Below are 21,814 nucleotides of genomic sequence, written 5' to 3'. Positions count from 1 at the left end.
TTTATTGCTGGATTCAACTTTGGTTTTCGACCAAATTACATTTCGATTGTTGTGCTATTTCACACATAATATGAGAAAACTATTGTTGTTCATTTAATCAGAAAACATTACTATATCTTCAACATTTAGAAGACAATGCGTCCCCACCTCCTCAGACTAAACTACAGTTGGTTGTATGAGCTGAGAAAACTACTTTTGAGCAGTTTGTACTCATACCTCAGAGAACCTTAGAGGGGCGGTGCTGCCTCCTCTCCTCCTCCCAGCTTCTGGCTCTCACAACCGGGAAGGCTGGCTCGGGGCGTGCGCTCTTGTGAGCAGCTCCCAAAATACTCGGAGGGGCGGGGGGCAGAGGGGGTGAGACAACTAGACAGGAAGACAGATCCAGATCGATGAGACCGAGGTAAAGAACCACCATCGAACTTCGCTGCAGCACAGTTTGTTTAGTTGATGTTTTTTTCTTCTCACCTTTAAGCCTCATTACGCGCACGGATCCCACTGCTCTCCAAACCAAGAAGATGCCCAAATGCTCACCTTGCGTATTCCCATGGTCCTCCCTGTGGCTGGCATCTTTGGCTACTTTGGTGGTGCAGTCGGTTCTCTCTTCCTCCTACTCTTCTTCTTCCTCCTCTACATATCAGAGACCTGCAGCCGGTGGGAAGCGACCGGGCTTCATGGAGAGGACGCTGATTCTCCTGGATGTCAACACCCGCAGTCCGATCAGAGTCCTCAACGACAACTTCCTTTCTTTGCAGCTGGACCCCTCGATCATCAAAGACGGCTGGCTGGACTTTCTGAGGTACCAAAGAGCTTTCTTGTTAACCAACAACACCGATCTGTATCGATGTCCACCTCCAAAATGTTTGGTGGAACTTTTATTCATTACGCACGCAGCCACGTTGTCTGAATTGTCATGGAGTGAGCCAGCACGTTTCTTACTCACTCAGGGCACTGAGTGGTCCAATGCTCCACAATACTGAATGAGTTTAATCGAGGCTGGCGAAGTCCAAATCAGATCATTTAATAAGGCGACGCTGAGAGTAAACGGTTGTTGACCTTATAGCTGTTATAGTGTAAAGTACACATCGTATGCAGATAGTATACGGCGTGACCTTTACCCGCCTACAAGGCAAAATTTCACTTCACTTCACCTCATTTCAAATTCATTTTACTAGTAAAGAAATCTAGTTTGGAGATTTTATTTATACTTTCTTAAAACGACTAAATATCCAATTTCACTTGGGTCCAATGATACCAATGTTTTTTTTAATATTTTTTAAATTGCATGGTGAATTTAACTGACCGAGTTTCATTCAGTTTTGTGACTTTTCACATCAAAAAGTCACCAGAGACGCACATTGTGAGAACCATCGCCACTGACCATGTATTATGAATCAGGATATTTAAAATTCAAAACAATGCAAAATAACTAATCAAGGATTCCATTTTTCTACTAAACTTTTCAGCTCAAAACACAAACAAAACTAAGGACTCAACATGTACTTGGTTAGATTTAAAAGTGTATTATTCAGTCACATTGTAGTTGTACTATTGTCAGAGATTTGGTAAATATGATCTACAGAAAGTGATCTATAAGTGAAAACATTACATCATTTTGTGCAGTAAATTTCATGAAACTGGAAACTATTTAGTGACAAAATGGTTAGCTTAAGGCCTGTATGTGCACCATTCTTCCCCTAATAATACATGCAAAACTTTTATTATTTTACTAAAATGCATGGGGCCATTTTTAATTTACCATTATATACTTTACCATATACCATTCATATTCCTATTCAAAATTTCCCTCTTTCATAACCTCCTTCATAACTTTGTTAGTTGTTTCGTGCCCAGATAATGAATATAGACTACTGTATACATTTACTTTCAACAAGCAGCCTGGAATTTGAGTAATGATTGATTAAGCTGAAATAACCTAAACAAGCTGTACTGTAATCTGCAGGTCTGTCGGGCGTCACTTTATGCATCTTCCGTCATTTTATTGTGTAGAGTTTAAGCCGACTGCATGCCACGTAGGCTGTAATGAAAAATCCAGTGATTTAGAACAAAATAAAAGACCCTCATGTGCTTTTATTCGTTTTTCAAAACATCAAAACTGCATATACACTAGATCTAAACTTTTTAAACATCACATAGAGCTAAATTGTTATTTTTCATGCTGCATCCAGTTTCTAGACACAATAATAGTAACATGTTATTTTAAATAGCCTATTATATTTGTTATCAATGATAATGAACTATATGTGTTCACTTGCACCCAAAAATAAGAACAGGACACTTTGTTTTTAGTAGTCTGTGACAGCTGAAAATAAAAGTAGCAGCTACAGATAATTTGGAAAAACTCCTTCATTTCATATCTTCATAAATAGTAAACTCCTTAGAATTTAAAACAGTGGAGAGTAAAGTCGTTCATCCTCTAAGTATTACATAGGCTCGCCTCTGTGTGTTGTTTTAACCGGTCGCTCCTCAGGTTCTACTGTACCTGCGGAAGGTTTTGTGCAGCGGATGACAGATGATGTTGAAGTCGCTGCCTGTTTCTGGGCCCAGTGCTGTCAGAGAAAAAAACAGGGCAGAAGTTAAGCAACAGGCCTGCGCTTCTCTGAGAGCAACAGCAACAGCAACGTGAAATGGCTTCTTTAAATCTGTCTTTTTTCATATTCGAACTACAAGTCTGAGCTAAAGTAAACTGCACGTAATTAAGATAACAGTTTTGTCGCTTTTCCAAACTGGTTTCTTCCCTTTCCTTAATATAACCGTGGTTATATTGAAGCTACAGACACATATAACATTTTAATTACGCACAGCTGTGACTCTTAATACTTCATATTAATTAGGTGAGTGTCATTCTGTCTGTCTGTCTGTGTGTCCGCAGCTCCAAGCGGCTCGTGACCCTGGCGCGCGGCCTGTCGCCTGCCTTTCTGCGTTTCGGCGGAAAGCGGACCGACTTCCTGCAGTTCAACAACCAGAAGAACCTCGCCAAGTTCAGGGGACCGGGACCAGACTACTATCTGAAGAACTACGAAGACGGTGAATAGACACGCCATTTCTCTTCTCTTCTTCCTCTGCGTGCCCGAAATGTGTATTTTCGACGGGCTTTTACAGGCTGCGTAGGCGTCGGTTCCTCGTCTGTCCATGTTTTCCCTCTTTGTGTGAACTGTCAGACGCACTCAATAATTTTTTGGTGCAGAGTTATTCTTTCTTCCAGAGATTACGCTGTGTCTATTTCCCTGTAAAATTCAGCACGCTGACAGTTATTGTGGGCACATAGCTAAAACTAACACCGGCTTTACAATGAATCCTACCTCGGTGAAGGTTGCAGCGTTCAGTTGTTCATAAAACTGTTTTAGGGAGGTGGCTAATATTTGGTCTACCCTCACTAAATGGGGTGGACAAAATATTAGAAACTCCTTTCAGTATTACAACAGGCTACAACTTAACTGCTCCTCCAATTACAGCCTCCAAAGTCACCATGAAGTTGAATTAACACATCAAATAGTTTCAACAAAACCTGAAAATTATAACCTTAATCAAGTTCTGGTACGGTTCTTCTGGGATTGCATTAGTTTCAGTTAGGTGCTAAATCCCAACTAAGTGGACACTACAGATGTGTTTGTAACATGATATATAGCTTAGTAGGCCTATGCGTTTGTGTTACTTTTCAATACCATATATACATACATATATATAAAAAAAGATCTGTTACAACCATTGAGATTTTATGTTTTTCAAAAGAACTGTGTGTTAAAAAATGACACAACCTTTCAAGAAGTGGTCCAGGCTTTACTTACAAATCAATCCCTAAAACAAACTGAAGAAGCAAAACAAATTTTAACTTGCCATACTTAATCATTTTGGATCAAAAGGGCAACAAAAGAATGATATTGATATGAACAATAATACTAAAGCAGCCTTTACTCTTCCATCCACGCTGCTTTGCAGATATAGTGCGCAGTGACATTGCACTGGACAAACAGAAGGGCTGCAAACTGGCGAACCATCCTGACATAATGCTGGAGCTGCAGCGGGAGAAAGCTGCCACCACGCAGCTCGTCCTGCTGAAAGAGCAACTGTCCAACATCTACAGCAACATCACAATAACAGGTAGGAGATCACACACACAAAAATAGGTGTTTCTTTGGCGCATGCTCATTTCCTGTGAACTGTGTTGTCCTTGTTCCCATAGCGTAGTCTGAACTTGTCCTGTAGGTCGTACGCACTCGTGCAAGGTTCAAAGCATGCCAATGAAAACCATCAGCTTTCAGAATGACAAATGTAATTTGTAAAGGAGGAATGTGGAGATGGATAGAAGGGTGCAGCAACAGAGGCTAGTAAACAGAGCACTGATGTTTTCACTGGTTAACTAAACCTGACCGCAGAAAGAACTCTGGAGTCCTGATTTTGGGTGGGCTGCATTTCTTATCTTATACGATTGACTAGGATGGAAATGAGGAACTGCAGGAGAAGAGAGTAAATGAGGGATTTGTCTATTAAAATTACTGCTGTTTTTGGAATCGTCCATAAACCTGCGCTTGGCAGTGGGCTGAGTCCGTGTCAGAAAGAATCAGTTTAACACTCTTTGTGTGGTTTCACACAGCGGAGAAAAAGTTATTTTTGTTGGTGAAAAATGACTTTTGAATGTAGGAGAGTAAAATGAGGTGGATGTAGAAGTAATAGGAAAGTACAAAAAAGCTCCATTTTAATGCCTGAGCAATGTAAAATAGAACAGTAATGATTTTCCAAGTGTTTACTGCTCTGTTGCTACTTCCTATCCTCTTCAGCATCTTGAAAAGCCGGTGGGTGGGCAGTGTTTTTTGGGTGGGCAGGGTGTTTATTCCAAAACAGAGAACCACCCAGAAAGTGAGTCTTGAAAGCCAAAGAGCTCCTGGAAAGCCCTGTGGACAACAACCCAACAACCCAATTAAAGAGAATACATTAATTCTATGTTTATGTGGGTGTAAGGTCACAAGTTACAAAGCCTTTAAACAGTTAAAAGTTTAGATAAGGTACATCCAGGGAAACATGAAATATTGGGCCATGCATTTTTAAAAGACATTGATAAATGATGTAAAAGAAAGAATCCAAATCTACCTCAAGTGAACTCAGTTCAGTGTGTCACCAATACGACCGGCCGTCATACACACAGAACCGGCGGCCTCGCATGAGCGGGTGTGCAATGTGTTTTCCATGTTTTCCGAAGGTCTCGCTCCCCTGGAACAAAGTGACCCTCTGTGTGTTGCCGTATGAGTGATAGAGGCGGATATGAACAACATGTATCAGCTGCGTATTTTCAAATAGTCTCAAGTGCATCAGTCAAAACATAGCCTTGTTGCATTTGTCAAAGTAGGCAAATTCTTAGAAGAAGAATTTGGACCTGCTTGCGTGAAGTTCACAAGTTCAGTTCAGGAGTCATGTAGTGTAGCACCCTGTCGTTCATTTTGGAGTGTCGCAACGGTGCTGAAACGTCTCTTGCAGTCTTTCATTTTGTCGTCACGGTTGAGGATTTTCCATGTTCAGACTTTTGCAGTTTTCATCAGTCAAATATATTTTTGGATCAGACATGCCGATGGTGATTACCTGATTATATTTGTTTGGGGTTCAGTTAAGTTTACAAATTGTTTTGAGAAACAGCACAGTAATGTGGCTATGATTTCCTGCCTGGTAGAGCAGAGGTAGCTTCAGCAGTGACACTCACAAAAGTATAGACTATGCTATCATGTGACTAAACTACCTTTAAGACCAGCAAAACACCGTATGGAGACTGCTGTTCAACAACTCAGTCAATAACCGTAGTCCCCACTATATGGTCTTGATATATCGTCCAGACCTGCCATACCATTACTATCTGAATGGTTGTATCTTAGTAAAAATGATTGTTAACTAATAAAACCATGTTTGAGACAACGAGCCTCTGTCTCACACATGTGGTGTAGTGCTAATGTCTCAAAATTGTGACCACATTTCCCATAAACCCTCCTGCTTCCTGTCACAAAAGGGATGTTGCCACTGCTCACTTTGCTCAGCTGCAGCATGGAGGCCTACAGAGGCTGCACGCCTTCTCTGTGATAGTCAAGTAAAAATAAACATGGTAATGATTTAGTGATTCTAAAATGTGCGTAGCTCCTTTAAGCTTATTCTACGCTTGTGCAGACCGTGGGTTAAATGCCTGAAATTTAAATGTAAATATTAACTCTGATTTTATAGGTGGACGTATGATGAAATATAAGTGGAAAATATTGATGCAGTGAAAGTTATGGTGATAATGAATCACCGCTGAATGTTATCTTCACAAATACCAGCCCTTCTTTCATCATTTTACTGACTGATTAGGGCCCTGTGGAGGATTTTGTCATTTTAAATGTGAACTCCTGGTGTGATGGTTCTTATTAAGGGCTAGAATTGGAGTTGAGAGACAGAGAGCGGCGCCATGCTGTTTTTGAGCAGGTGCCATAGCTGCTATCAGACTGGTTGGCGGCGAGGGGGGGGAAGAAGCCAAGCAGAAGGACTCTATTTACCCAAAGTCGATTTACTGTGAAGTGTTCTCACAGAAACTCTCTTGCTTCCGAGCACAGACACCGGCTGCAGGTCTGCCCCAGGATATCTCCTGCTGTTTTCTTTTGTCGTTTGTTGTGTAATTTACACAGTTTTCAAGAAGAAAGAACTCACTAGAAGAAGCACTGATAACAAGGAAGAAGTCCTCAAAGTGTGAACTTGTTTCCGCTCTGGTCTCATTATTACACTCAGCTAAACTCATGCTGTGTGAACTAGTGCACAGACCTCTCATCTCTGTGGTGGAGAGTAACAGTGCAGGCACTAGTGATGTGTTTAAATATGGTCTGGTAACAATCAGCCAGGGTTCACTGTGTGTGTGTGTGTGTGACGGCAGGTGGTGTTTAAAGGACCTTTAACAGTCTTGCTCCATCCTTTTCCACTCACCACTGTCTGACCTTTGACCTAGGCTTGTTAGAGCTATCAATAATGGGGCCACTCCGAGCTAACACGCACACACGCACGCACACACACATCCAGCGGGGGAATCCAGTGGAGAAAATACCACGAGCTCAGACGAGGTCACAGTCAGCGTCATCTCGTGTCTCTCTGCAGGAGTGTATGCCTCCATCAGGGCTCACGTCTTCAATTCTCTCCCCTCTTCCTCTGCCGCCGTCAGTTCCTTCATCTCCACCACTTAACACCTCTCCCTCATTTTCCCTCTCGTGTTTACTGTTAGTTTAGCTGTGTATATTGTGACTTCATGTGAAAGTCCGATGTTTATTTGACACCTCAGAGAATGAGGCAGTCTGTCCGTTCAACTTGTGACCTCGAAGGCATCGTCCGTGTGTTTAAGGCTCAAAGGATAAACACAACTCAATTTAGGAATTCCTATACTGTGTTATTCTTGTCGTCCAAGGCCAGCCGATCAATATTTGCGAACACGGACAAGAAGAAAATCTTCCCAGAACAGAGAAACTGGAGAAGCAAGAGTCAAACATAGGATGTTTTCAGTTATAAGGTCTGCAGCTGCTCATGAGACAGCGGATAGGAAACTTGTTTTGCTATTTCTGTTGGAAGTATCAAGGATTTCTCTTTCAGTGTTTTCTTTGATTTTAAAGAGATAGGAAACATTGTGCACAATTGAGAAGGATAAATGATTTAATCAGCTGGAGCAAAAGACTCTCTTCTGTGTCTCTTTCTGTGTCTAACTCCTGCCCTACAGAAAGAGGTGCATCATCGTGTCAACAGTGTTATATATGAAATGTCTAGATGCATACATCACATTTAACATTTGGACTTCCTTTGCAGATGCACAGTAAGAAAAAAAGTCATACTAGCAGTATGTATTAGTACAGGTCACTTTCTAAATAAGAAAATATAGATATATAAAATATTAAAATATAGAAACTTTGTATCATGAATAACTGCAAAGAAGAAGAAGTGATAAGTTTCATCTAGCTGCAAGGCTTTATTTGGGTTGAATCACAACTTGGACACTGAGGTAATGTTGCTGTTGGGACAGTTATTTTAGCCATCTGGATGAGATGGAGGGGCTAAGTAGGACATCTCCTCAGGAAGGCAGTAACCTAGTTGGGATACAAACAGGATTTTAACATAGGACAGAGCCAGGTTTGTGGAGAGAAAACACACATTTTGTAATAAAGTACAAGGGCCCGGTAACAGTCTGAACTTCCAAATAGCTGGTTGTTATGGATCGTCCTGATATTTCTGGCTTTCTGTCTGAGGGTCATCATGATGGAATATTGTAAACCTCGCTATGGTCTACAGCGGCTCAGTGGAGAATGAAGATCACTGCAAAAGGTCAAAATCTTACATCTTAAAATCTTAATGGAATGCCCTGCACATTATGCATGTGAGAGTAAATGGAGCGGTACTTTTAATGAATGGATTCCTCTGCAGAAACTAGAGCACAGAATAGCCATTGTGGCTGTGTGTTTCAAGGAGACCTTTAAGTTTTAATAGAATGTAGAGAAACAAATCTAACAAAGGAATGCAGGAGGCTGGTTTGATAGCACATTATCCACTAGGTTATACTTTTATTGATATCCTACGTTTGATATCCTTAGAGCATCATTTTAAAGCAAGGTGAGTCAAAGGTTGGCTTCATGATGCAGCCTGACATCAGGATTTGCACTCTTCCTCTCTTTCCTAGTCTGATCTCATGTGTGTAGTATCAAGTGACACAAATGCTTACAGTGTCTAATCAGTTGTTAGGTTAAAGTAAACATTGGTGAGAGTACATCAGACACTAATACCTGAGCCCCTCTCTTTGAACTGACACAGAGGTTTAGTGGTCACAGCCAGAAGCCTCTCATGGAGAGCTGCAGGGCTCCGCTGAAAGGAAACATGAGAAGAACGACAATATAGAAATGTGTGAAGCAATACTAATGTAACCCTGCTTTCACAACAAACGCGCAAGTGCAACAGAGCAAGGCCATTATTTTCAACTGAGGTAGTGGCTACACGCCCCGGAGCAGCTGCAGAAGTGCCTGAGCGCAGAGTGGGCTGCACTGTCCTGGTTTTCCACCAGGTTTTACGGACAAAGTTTGGCCTGTTTTGGTATTGACAGGACGCGGCACCCCCACGTTGGACAAATGTGCAGCTCACAATGGACGGTGGATGGGCGTGTATCGTGTCTGACCTTCATGCAGGCGACTGGAGTTTGCATCACAGACCTGCACCTAACCCTAACCTTAATCAACTTTTTCAGTTGACTAACCCTGACCAGTTTTTCAGCTCTCCCTGACCTACCGTACCTCGGTTGCCATGTGCAGGTCTTGTAGAAAGCAAGGATTTTTAAAATGTTGTCACTGGGCATTGTCACTAAATGTAGGCTTTGCAGAGTTGGCAGTGTTGTTCTTCAGTTACTTAAATTTGTGCATCTATGAACTATTGTCTTCCAAGAACAAAAATCTTACAGACCATGGCAGAAAATATCAAATAAGATGTGGATGCCAAGTATGAAAATTAAAAAATTCCTGTGTAGTTTTTAGCATCGTAGTTAGCTGCTTTGTTAGATGGATCTTGGTTTTTGGGCTCTCACCCTACCTTGTGAAACTACAGTATGTGCGCTTACACGCGATGTGAGGCCGGTGTAATGAAAGAGCACACGTTCCAATATTTTACAGTTGCTTTGGCTCAGTTATCACATCAGAATTTCAATGCACAAAACTCTGTAATAGAGAAATAGAGAAGCCTGAAGTATAATTCATGTCCTTGACAAAAAGCGTAATGAGTCATTAAACAGGACATTCAGGGAGGCAGAAGGTTAAAAATCTGGAAAGACAAATATTAGGAGCAGGCACAGAAAGGGGAATTTACTAAACATCTGTGAATGGCTTGAAAATGTTTTCATCAAAACAAACTGGCACAGCTGTCTATAGTCAGAGGGCCTCTAGTTATAACTTTCTGTTTTTACTCATTTGAAAATCAAAACATATTTTCTTGCAACAGTGGGAAACATGCTCCATCCTTCCTATTAGTTCTGCTATATGACTCCTCCCAGCCTTTTATCCACTCTTTCCTTAATCTTTAAAGGACGAAGCGGAATTGTTTCTACAGCGTCTGCCTTATCTCTTTGTTTAAACTTCCCTCAGTGAATATGCGCACACACTCATACACAAGACGTGAATTGTGATGGATTCAGTTTTTGGTGTTGGAGCAGCTGCCTCAGGACCAGGTCCATCTCCAGCCCACTGCTGAATGCAGATTTATAGAGTTTCTCCTGCCAAGTTTCACACTGTAACACCGCAGTGCGCCCAGTTGCCGTGACGGCCGGAGAATGAATATAATCTGCTTTGTTTTGTTGATATCCATAATGATATTATTGGATATGAGCAGTCATTGTGGATCTTGGAAAGAGCAGGGGTAAAACAAAGAACATTAAAGGTTGTGTGTATGTTTTCACACATTACAATTTGCCCGACTGTTTGCTTTACTGTACTATTAAAAGAGGACCTGGAACCCTGCTGTGCTGTACTGCCAACAAGTGAGAGGAGTCGAAGCTCATAAACGCTGTAAGCAGAGTACCCACAGTCTTTATACAAATACATTAAGCTTTGGCACATCATCAGATACACTGGTTCCGTCCTATGAGCTACTTAACACAGATTTCTCTGTCTCTGACTCATCCACACACTTGTGAAGTAAAATGAATATTCGTCTCCTTTAAGAAGGGATAGTGACCACAACCATACTGAATTTTAATGGTTTGTTTTGAAGAGAGAGGTTTTGTATTAATCTCTCACCTCACAAATTCATTTTAAATTCTCTTTACCGCTATGATTTAGTGATGAATGAAATCTGTTTTAATGGAAGAATTATGTATGGATTAAGCCAGTGCTTTTTGAATGTGTTAAATAAAACAAAGCTATTGGTTTTTACACTTTAAATGAAAGAGTCACGTATTGGGGTGGAACCGTTCACAAAAATCACAGCTCGGTTCATATCACGGTTTTTGGTTCAATTTGGTATGTTTTTTTTAATTCTGTCTAATAACAAGGAAGATAAACACTTGTTCATTGTCAAATCTTAATTGAAAGTATAGGTGGTCTTATTAGTGCAAATGCTGCTTTGTCGTTTTTATTTGATATCCTGAAACCCTGCACTCTCTATGACATAGGGCATAAATACTACGGGGAGAAGGAGGTCTTTCTCCTCTTTGCGCTGTCTACAGACACACTGGGTGGATCCACAACATCTGTCATTGTCATAGGTAACATCCGTACAGCTGCCATACAGCAGACCGAAACAATGCTGTGGATCTTCTAACTGTAGGCTACTCTGTCTATTTTCACTGAGTTATCGGCACAAGCCTCCCCCAATAACTTTATTTGAAGTTTTTTTTCCGCACATGCCTTTTTGACAGCATAGCCTATTTCAAACGAACCGAACAATACATACACACCATGACACGTGACTAGCGAACCGAATGGTTCAGATTTTACTTGAACTGTTCCATTCCTAGTCACAGACATTCTCGATGGTTTTTACTATATATTTTTTATGTTTCATCTTATTCATTATTGACAAAGAGAGGAGGAGCAGGAGATATGCTAATGGCCTGTGGTAAGATTAGAACAGAGATTGCTGATGCAAATGGAATCTTTGCAAACTAAAACAAGCCTATAAAGGAATCCATGAAAATACCAACTTGAAGTCTGAATGACCTTTAAATGAGCTTCCTATTGCAAATTGGATTTTGATGTGGCTCAGTTTGGTTTTAGGGTTTCATGGCAAATTGTTTATGGTATTAGATTAAATGATGCCAACAATCGACGCACTGATGATGATGTATTAAAACCAGACCAGGGAGTGCCGTGAAAGTCGCCAACAATGCTGCTGGCATATACCAGGCACAGCAAATTGAAATCTTGGCATGTGTTGGTTGTATGGAACACCAAAGACTGTCTCAGTCTGGCTGTTAGAGCCAAACTAGCCTGGCAGCTACTGAACAAAGTCAAATAAAATATGATATCACCAACGTAGCTAATACACTTGAACATTAAATCATGAAGAGCTTCTTCATTTCAACAGCATAGTGAATGTTCTGCACTATATCAACTTCTGACCTAAATGTTCTCATCTACTGATATCTGTCTGTGTGAAACAAGACCTGCTCATTTGTTTGGTGTTTTTTCTTAAAACCATCTCTGCAACAAAACTTCCCTGCAGTAAAGTTTTAGTATCATATGTTTGCGGTTTTCAAGGATTTAGTTTGCTGCATTGGTCCTCTCTGCGACCATGTGCATCTTTTTAGCACAGTTGTGTTTAAAGTCATGTTCTTTTTTTAAGTGTACCTCTCATAAGAATCATTCTTTAAATAACTTGTATGATTTGATTACTCATGTTCATGAACACAGGGGAAAGGTTTGGACCTAGAATTAAGCCCTGCGGCACTGCATTGTAACCACTACAGTTTCACACGTGGAGGCTTTTTACACTGTGACACAGAGCGGTAACTCCAGACAAAGGAGCTCTGTCAGAATGTGAATACATAGAAAATGACATGACCTTTTACATTTGATGTAAGTTTGGCTGAATTTATTACAGGCTACTTTTTCAGCCTTACCTGTCAGTTTCCAATTATCAGCAGCGATGTAAGCTCAGCGTGACAAACTCTTGATTGCCATATTGCCTGCTTTTTTTTCTTTACTCTTTCCACATGGCCTGCACAGATCCAGAAGTGTCTGTTTTTCCTTGATCGAAAGAATACCTAGAGTGTTTAAATCATGGATGGACATAACATGTAATTCCATGTGTTTGCAATATGCCCCGAGACAAGTGCCAGCAACCTGCAAACGAATGTCATTTTAATAGCCTGATGCATGGGAAATGTTTGAAAGCAGTCCTTCCTCTCCTATGATTGTTTGGCATGACATCCAACCTCCACATTTTTCCCCAGAACTCTAGAAAACATACGTTTTGTGTCAGATTTCACATCATGGCACTGTGTTCTTGACTGCTCTGAGCCAGTTTGTACCAATGGGATGGACATATAGCAGGAATGCTGGTACCTCTTGACTGTGTGTATGTACGAACCGTATGTGTGTGTGTGTGTGTGTGTGTGTATGTGTATGTGTGTGTGTGTCAGTCCAGATGAAGTTGTTATCCTGAGGGGAAACATGCCTCCTTCATTACCAGCGAGACACATTTTATTTCCTTAATTTGACTCTCAGGCTGTCCTCCGTTATTTATGAGATTGCCCTATGTGTGTGTGTTTGTGTGTGTATGTCCATATGTATTCATTGTGTGTAAAGTTTGTACTGGAACTAGAGGCTAGTAAGGGGCTATGAAGCTGTAAACACTGTTTAGAGAGGTGATTCAACCCGGTGTGTTACGCTGATGTTTCTTCTTTCAACTACTTACACTCAAATTTAACACAGTCATTAGTGTCACACAAATGTTTGTGGCATTTCTGCATGTGTGTGTGGGCGTGTGTGTTCAAGGAAAGAGCCTCCTACTTTGTAGTGAGATACTACAGTGTAGTCGAGAGATGGACATAATCAGTAAGGTTCAGAAGAGTTCAGTACATTTTTAGTGTGAATAGAAAAAAAACAACTTCATATTACCCAATCTTTATATAACTTCCAACTGAAAATATTGTCATCACTTTGTGTAAGATACACTCAGGGATTTTTTTTACTGTACTCCTAACACAATGTAATCACGTTTCCTAGAGATGAAGTTTATATAAGACTAATTTGCAACAGTAAATTTGCTGTCACTCAAATCAGCTTCCAAGCTTAACATTATTAGGCTGTATACTTCCTCTTTTCTTCACTATAGTCTGTTCCTCATCTAGATTATATCCAACATGGTAGCTTTGCTTAAGTTTCCTATCATAGCTTGAATTATTTGTGTCTTTCTTTTCTTTTAAATCATTTCCCTGAAAGTGAGTTTGCCTACTTAACTGAGGAAATGCCAGCCAGTGTTCATACTCCAGCACCAGGGACATTAATCTCGCTGTGTCAAAGCCCCCCATATATTACTGTAAACTCCAGAAAATTTTGCTTGCATAAGAGTTTGGCATGTTTCTTTTCTGGCCACTTGTGAATCCTCTTTAATTCTTCTTTTTTTTCACTCGGAGCATATGGCTGGTTGGATTGTGTTGGACCTTGTCAGGGGCCATCTATCACTCCATGGTGTCCTGCTGAGTTGGAGATTCACAGCGCAGCTCTCAGCCCTCAAAATGAGAAAACAAGAGCGAGAGGGAACAAAGTTCGATTAAAAGAGAGGGAGGGACAGGGGGATGGAAGGAGTGAGAAATTAAATAACAGCAACAGATGGAAAAAAAGAGAATACAGGGTAAAAAGAGCAAAGAAAGAACAAAATATAAAGATGAATAAAACATTTTTTCTTTGTATGAGATCAACAAAGAGTGTTTTCATTCCTCTGAACCAATCTTTCTACCATCCCAGCCAGCTCTGGCAGTTTGGACCCGTCAACCCAGCCGACACCTGTGGCGTAAAACTGTGCCTTCAAGGTTGAGCAAACCCGTAAGTGCTCAGGGTTCAGTAGCCTCAAACTTGTTAGATTTCCCAACAGCCTCAGAGCACAAATAACATCTTCAGCGCTCTCTTAAGAAAACATCTTTAATAAAAAAGGGTGTTTCCAAAGAACTTTCACAAGCCACTGACTTCAAAATTTGCGTCAATTTCTGGTTACCTCTGATGAAAAACAGAAGTATATGTTTCATATTATTTCAGTGGCATTCTAATGTAACTGACTATACTTTTACTTTTTCTGCTGTATTTATATATCAGTAACTAAAAAAATATTCTCAGATGGATATATATAAAATTTACATTCGGATTTTGTCCATAAAACTGTTCTCTGTGTTAAATCGACCAAGAAAAAAACACAGTAATTGAGAAAACATGTCCTTCCCTGTTGAAGGGTTGAAAAAGAGAGTGAAGCGCTACCTGCTCTAGAGGCATTGCTCCTGGCTGTGACTGACCTCTGACCCTCACATGAAACAAGAACATGCATGTGCCTCAAAGGGACATGTGAAGAAGCTACTTCCTAATTATTCTGTGTGTAAAATGGTGTCTGAACAGCTCCAAAAACATCTGACTGTTACTTGTTAAAAAATAAACAAAATTATATTCATAAGCATGTAACACATAACTTAGTGAGAGGTGGTTTTATCCTCATGTATCTGCTGTGTCACCTTAGGGTCTTGAAACACCCCCAGATAATCCCTGATATTTATAGATACCATAAATCTGGAGGTGAGGATGGATGACAGATGGGAAAAAGTGGCCTCTATGATGCCGTAGTAACTTGAATGCTACATTACAAATGTACAATATGTGACTTCTACCGTTAGGGAGTCTCTCACATCAAAACAATAACCGAAGACGAGGTTTGATGACGTAGTGAAGTTGCCCAGGGATCATGGGAGTTGTCTTCACCACCATTGCTGTCATTGCAGTCAGCTTCTCCCGGTTAGGATTACTTCAGTGTTCATCGATCAGGAGATTTTTACCGGAAGCCAAAATATCCACAGCTTCCTCCTCTCCAAACAAAAAGATCCCCTGATTAGAACCGGTAAAAACTCTGACTAAAGCAGTTCCACCTTTAAAAATCAGCATTTCTTTGACGCTGTTCGGCAGACGAGGGACGTCCTCCAGGGGCTGTGAGTTGAGCTGCTGCTAAAGTTAGCTCAGCTTGTTTCTCTGATAACTTAAAATCCAGATGTCTGATAGTTAGAAAGTGAAGCAGTGAAACGCATCATTACCTGACTAAAATGACAGATTTCTCTGCTTTGAACATTGTTGGAAACATTTGGGATTATATACGCAACTGAACAAAATACATCACATAGATCTAGTTTTTATAGACATTTTAATGTGGAAATGTTACATATTAAATCTTTAAACTCAAAGGAAGGACCAAAACATTTATTTATTTATATATATATATTAAAATTTGTGCCTCAAAGTAAGAATAAAATGATGAGTGGCTGTATTGAAGCAACATAACCTGACCTGCAGTGTTTCTATGTCGGCACTGGCTGATCCATTGAAGCGCTGACATGTCTTAGTGTTAACAAGAGGTTCTAAATTTAAATGTTAAATGTTGCTGCTTATAATATAGTACTTCTGCATTTGAAAAGATCATGCACAACACACATTATTCATTCTGGCAAAATTACCTTTTGGCAGTTTGAGCAAATGATTCTCTCACATTCCTGCCATGCAACATGAATATGCAACATCATGCACAACTGTAGAGGAAGCACATCGCTAAATGGTGCTAAAAGCTGCGTAAGTGTCTGCAGCAGGGTGGAGATACTGTGAGTGTAATTACCTGCAAGCTTTATCACTAGGTATTTGGCTCATCAATTGTCTTTCTTGCTCACGCCCAACATCAAACCTCTAACGCATCTGTGAAAAAATCCAGACGATGGCCTGATATCCTGTTTCCTTTTACAAACTTCAGTCCTACAGGTGCCCAACTACCTCCCAAAACAATGATTCAGTGCAGACCTTGTCAAAAAAAAAACAGCCAAATAACAAACAACCCTGGTATCCTAACAACATAATCCAGAGTTCCAGGAAACAGCTGAAATGTAAGATGGACTTCATAGCAGAATGGTCTCCTTGAACTTTTTTGCATTTCTGTTTATTGTGAAAGAAACTGATTACTGAACAGCTTTTTGGTAGTAATGGATTACAGTGTGGCTTTTTGTTTACACTTGTTTTTAGTTGAAACAATGTTGTAAACTGAAGTGAGAGAAGCATGATGGGCTCTGTGTTTTTTGGTCAGATAGAGCTTTGAATAAGTCTTTAAGTCGGAACCCACATCTCTGTCGGAGCCTGGAAATTTGTTTGTTTGTAAATCTTAAAAAGTATGCTAGAAACTTAGATGGACACATATGGAAGCCAGTTAAGGCTTGGCTGTTGGGATGGTAACCTACTTTTACTGAGACCAACAACAGATAGCGGTTTGGCTACATTTTAAGATCAGTCACCTCCGAATAGTTTATTGGCTCATTAGAGGAGTAATGGAAGCTTAATGTTAGATGTGTGACCAAATTGTTTTCTTTCTCATTTGCCAAAGTCTCTCTTTGTTTCTGTTTTTGTTAATTGGCTTAAGTATCCAGTAATTGGTGCCTTGGGTTTTTATTTGGAGATTTTATTAGATGCCGGCTGATGTATGGTTACAAGATGACAGACAAAAATATGTAAACTATTTTATGGGCTTTCATCACTTAAGCGGTGCAACACATTTAAAGCATATTTATTTTATGTCTTAACTGTAATATACAGCTGTTTATGTGCCGTAAAGAAATAAAGAAAAAAGGAAAAAACAAAGACAAAGCATTGAAGAAAGAAAGAACTGGACTCGACGCATGCCTGGGTCTCATGGGTTGAGGCACCTCTTACAGCTGGTTGCCCTCCAAGCCCATTTACTCCGAAGCCATTTGATTCTGAAGGAACTCTGCTCTGCAAGACATGGCGCTATGTTATTGAAGGAATTTTATGAGTCCATAAGTGTGTAATGAAATTTGCCTCGGTAAGAGGAGTGAAGCACGGAAAGGAAAAGTGGAATTGAATTTTCGGTGGTATTTTCCTCAGACCTGCATTCCCTCAGGGAGCGTACAGGACTGCTCGCAGTGGCCCAGGCAAGAAGAGGCCAAGTGAAACCTTTCCCTGAGGTTTTGAACCTCTGCTGTGAATGGCAGGAGCCGACACCTCTAACCAGGAGCAGATGTTTGGCTGGCTTTGCTTGGCCTGGTCCTTTCCCTGGCAGAGTAGGAAACCCGGGGTCTGATGCAGCCAGCATGCCCTACTCGCAACACTAATAGCCTGGCTGTACGTCACTTGTTCTCTCCTTGGTGAACTCTGCTGCCTTCAAAATCCTCCACTGTAGGTCCAGAAAAGACCCAGCCAAGTAGAACTTCTGCACATTTACACCAACATTCGCATTTCAACACTAAAGTGATGCTGCAGGTGATTCTTGTGTAATGTTGGACAACTGATATTCCTTTTTTTCCAGATTTACCATAATTTACACCATACGTCTACTGTGAGCTACTGTTGTGCAGCTTTCAGGTAAATTCAACCAGGAGTTTAAAAATGACAGAGATGTTTTGCATCAGGCACACTGGCAAAAGTTGAACATTTCCATTCGCCATCCTTACATATACGATACATTTTACAAGTAAACCACCAAAAGTAAGAACTGGAAATTTAGTAACAAGGCAGTGTTGTTTAATTTAAGCTATTCATACATCTTTATTTAAAAAATGGTAATAAAACATACAGTTTATAATAAAATCAAGAACATTATTAGTATAGAAATATTAAATAATCTGCTGGATTCAGGTGATTCAGGTGTTTTGATGTAAACAAATAGAGCACAGTTGTCTCCTGTGTTTAACAGTATTCAAGTGTAAACGTTGAAGACATTACAGGACACTTCGCCTTTTCATCTTCTAAAGCCTCTCCTGAGGTTCTTATCCTTCCAACATTAAACATGTCTGAAATCCTCCAGATGTAACCTAAACATCTTACTCTTACCAGATGTGAACCATTCTCTGTACTGACTTAAAACCCTTTAAAACGCATCTTACTCTTAAAGAGAAACTGACTCGTATTCCAGGTGTCACTTCTTTAATATACTTGTTAAATGTCCATGTTTCGCTTCTAGTCTGTGGATTTTGCTTCAGTCAAATAGCTAATTATTAGCTCCTTTCTTTACAAATTAAAATACACTTTACCTTTGTTAATATTTAAACATATCCAAGTCAACACAAACATGTTTGAGAGATGTTTGAAATATTTACCACCCTCAGTGCAGATGTGTCTATACTACTGTAGAATAGACCAGCATGATCCTTTTGTTTTATATATATATATATATAACTTCTAGTGATTTTTTAAATACGTACTCTTTGTAATGGTTCTGTCACTGTTGTTGGTTGTTGTCAATAAATGTATTTTGTAATGTTTGATGGAGACTTGAAATAACATAAAAGCATTATTGGTTTAAAGTGTTAAGAACTACAACTTTCTGCTTTACTTGGATTGGTTTCTCATGGATACAGTACAGTCTAAATAGTGCAAATCAAATAAATTAAACATAAATACTGAAAGTGTTTATTCAGATGTTCTTATTGAGCTTGCACTAATGGTTTGACAGATCGGTGTTTTTTTTAGGTTTCCCACAGTGGGTGTCAATGAATTGGTATTTATTTGTAAAACTGAAAAAAGATCTGCGTGTTGATTTCAAATTTCTTTTAGTAAACAGTTTGTTTTTTTCATCAATTGAAAGCACCACCGTAAGCGTTAAAGCAGAATGTCATTTTTCCAAACCTCAAACATCAAACATCTAAACAGACTAATTGACCAAAACATAGTAAAAAAAACAAATCAAAATCCAACATGCATGCAAGCCTCAGCCAACATGTCTTTGTAAGGATGGAAAACCCAAATGAGGTAAAAAAAAAAAAAAAAAAATGCAAATGCAAATGGGGTCAGATTCTTCTAATTCAGCTTTAGGTGCTCAACAGACTGACAAGAAGACAAGTTTGAGACTTTGGGACATATTTGTTAAGGTGAATGTTTGGACAAAGTCCCATTTTCTTTCTCCATAAACATCTGGCAGGAAAATCCATCACAGTGCTGGGACAAGTCCCAACTTTGTCATAACTGGTTGCTACAGAAACTCAACTGGGACTTAAAAGTTAAGAATTATGGGAAGAGGGACTGGTCTCCTGGCTGAGGCAGGTGCCCCCTGTAGTGTTCATCCTACACTGGCCAGCAGGAACTGTGATGACTTTATTTTCTTTCTTTTTGCATGAGAGGCATTGCCTTGAAAATTGTTCTTTCATCATCTTAAACTGTACTAAATTGTTGGCTTTGCATTGATAGTTCAAGCTTTTACAGTGATTTATTACATACAGATGCAGCACAAAAATGTGAATTACTAATGAATGTTATACATTAGGAAACTTAAATATGAAAATCTGTCCATTTTACATGTGAAGGGACCATGTATAAAAACGATTTCCTTGGCGTAAAGTCATTGGCAAACGTTTAGTTTAGTTTAGTCACATTAGTATAGGTATTATCCAAGAAAAATTATGAAATTATGACATACATTTATAAAACATTAATCTGTCACTCATTCAATTATATTAAATTAGGTTAATTATCAGTCATTATATTTAAATTACAAAATAACACATAGCTTACGTAGTCAGTGTCCCCAAGACACTACATAGTAGCATTGTTAAAAACTTTTCCCAGCATCTGATATTATATATTTATAATTACCTTTAAAACTGTTGTAATGAAAGCTGGTGGTTCTGTAACTGTTTAATCTGGCTCTGCTCATTCAGCTGAAGACTGAACCTCCAGTTTAACTGAAGCATAAGTAATGTGTGTGGATATGGTTTGAGAGTGGAAGATGATTGCAGCGATTATGGTGATTATTCTAGCAGTGAAAGGGAGTCTGGGATACCGTCTGTTTGCTTTGCTGCCCTGCTTGGGATCTGGTCTTCATAACCCTCATCCATCACACGGCCTGGGATCAAAGATACCCTTCTCAAGCTGGGAATGTAGCAGATGTCCTAAATACCCCAAAACCAATGTTTTGTTTGCCATTGGTTTGCCAGTCTTGCGATTTTTTAACATGATGAATTTTAAGGTGTTAAAAGAGGCATTTGTTAAGAACCTAAAAATGTTCCTCCAGCAGATGAGGAATCAGTGATCTGCACTGGGTTTGCAGCCTAAGCAGGTGTTTTGTGGAAAGGGCTGCAGACATTGTTTTAAGTCCAAACTCTTTGATGGTTCAGGGGCAGTAAAGCCCTGGGCTAGTCTCTCTCTAGTTTCCCTCTACCTACCTGCAGGAGTCTTGTTTCTCTGTAATTACAGAGCAATCAGAGTGCAATTACAGCATCAGCAGAGGTGTGTGACGAGATGGCTAACCGGATAAGAAGTGGAAGCTTTACAACCGGCCTGTTTGGAGGTGACAGTGTTACTAATCTCTGGCAGTAAAAATGTCAGGTGTGGCTCTCTGTCTTTAACAGTTTTACCTTAACAAAGCAACATTAACACTAATAGATTTTATGTGTTCAGAGAGATGCTGCAAACACAGAACTGCCAAAAAGAATCTGTTCAAACCCAGTCTGCTGGACTGTTTTGGTTATATATGGCCTACAATTATTTCCTTTTCTTTCTCTCTACATCATTTAGCTGTGCTTTACAGATAACTGTACTTGTCCTGAAAGTGCGTCAGATGGTTACACATCAGCCAGACAGCAGTGGGTGAGATGACACACAAAGAGCCATAGAACAGAAACCCACATTAGGTTTGTTGCTAACATCTCCTTCTTGTCACAAGTGTGGACACATGTGGTGTTACACCGTAGCTCCCTGAAGAAGCTACCAAACAAATACCCACCATGGAAATTTGCACTGCTAATGACATTTTATTAAATTATTAATATTTGCTCCCTGAACAAAAATAGCCATATCTTTAGCTGCTGAATGCTCCCCTTTGTTTACTATGTCTGTTTGGTGCTGAGCAGGTAGTGTACAGTGCAACACTTGTCGGCTATGGCTGGTAATGACGCTGATGAGAGCAGTGAGAGTGGACCACAGGACTCAAGTTGTGTACGGTAAAACAAAAACAATGAGCTAAAAGACTGTATGACTGCGGAGTTGTTGAGAATTCTCTGTTGGATTTGTGCTAAGGAGTGATTAATGACTTCACATTACACATAGCCATGTGATTCATTGTTGATATAAAATATTAGTTATGAGTGAAGCTT

General features: G+C 39.8%; 1 protein-coding gene across 1 annotated transcript in view; it reads left to right on the top strand.

Annotated features, from left to right (window-relative positions):
- Positions 1 to 358: 358 nt before the first annotated feature.
- The window catches only part of hpse2 (heparanase 2), a 53,341-nt gene continuing 31,885 nt past the window's right edge, over positions 359 to 21,814 (top strand). Inside the window, exons 1-3 of the mRNA XM_035663970.1 lie at positions 359 to 796; positions 2,891 to 3,045; positions 3,958 to 4,119. Coding sequence (XP_035519863.1) covers positions 516 to 796; positions 2,891 to 3,045; positions 3,958 to 4,119 — 598 coding nt within the window. The 5' untranslated portion in view covers positions 359 to 515. The remainder of the gene's footprint in view (positions 797 to 2,890; positions 3,046 to 3,957; positions 4,120 to 21,814) is intronic.

Source organism: Morone saxatilis, unplaced genomic scaffold (genome assembly GCF_004916995.1).
Source record: "Morone saxatilis isolate NCDOM2014 unplaced genomic scaffold, NCSU_SB_2.0 Contig19, whole genome shotgun sequence".
Lineage (NCBI taxonomy): Eukaryota > Metazoa > Chordata > Actinopteri > Moronidae > Morone > Morone saxatilis.
Note: the sequence above shows the minus strand (reverse complement) of the source record. Positions and strands in the feature narration are given on the sequence as shown.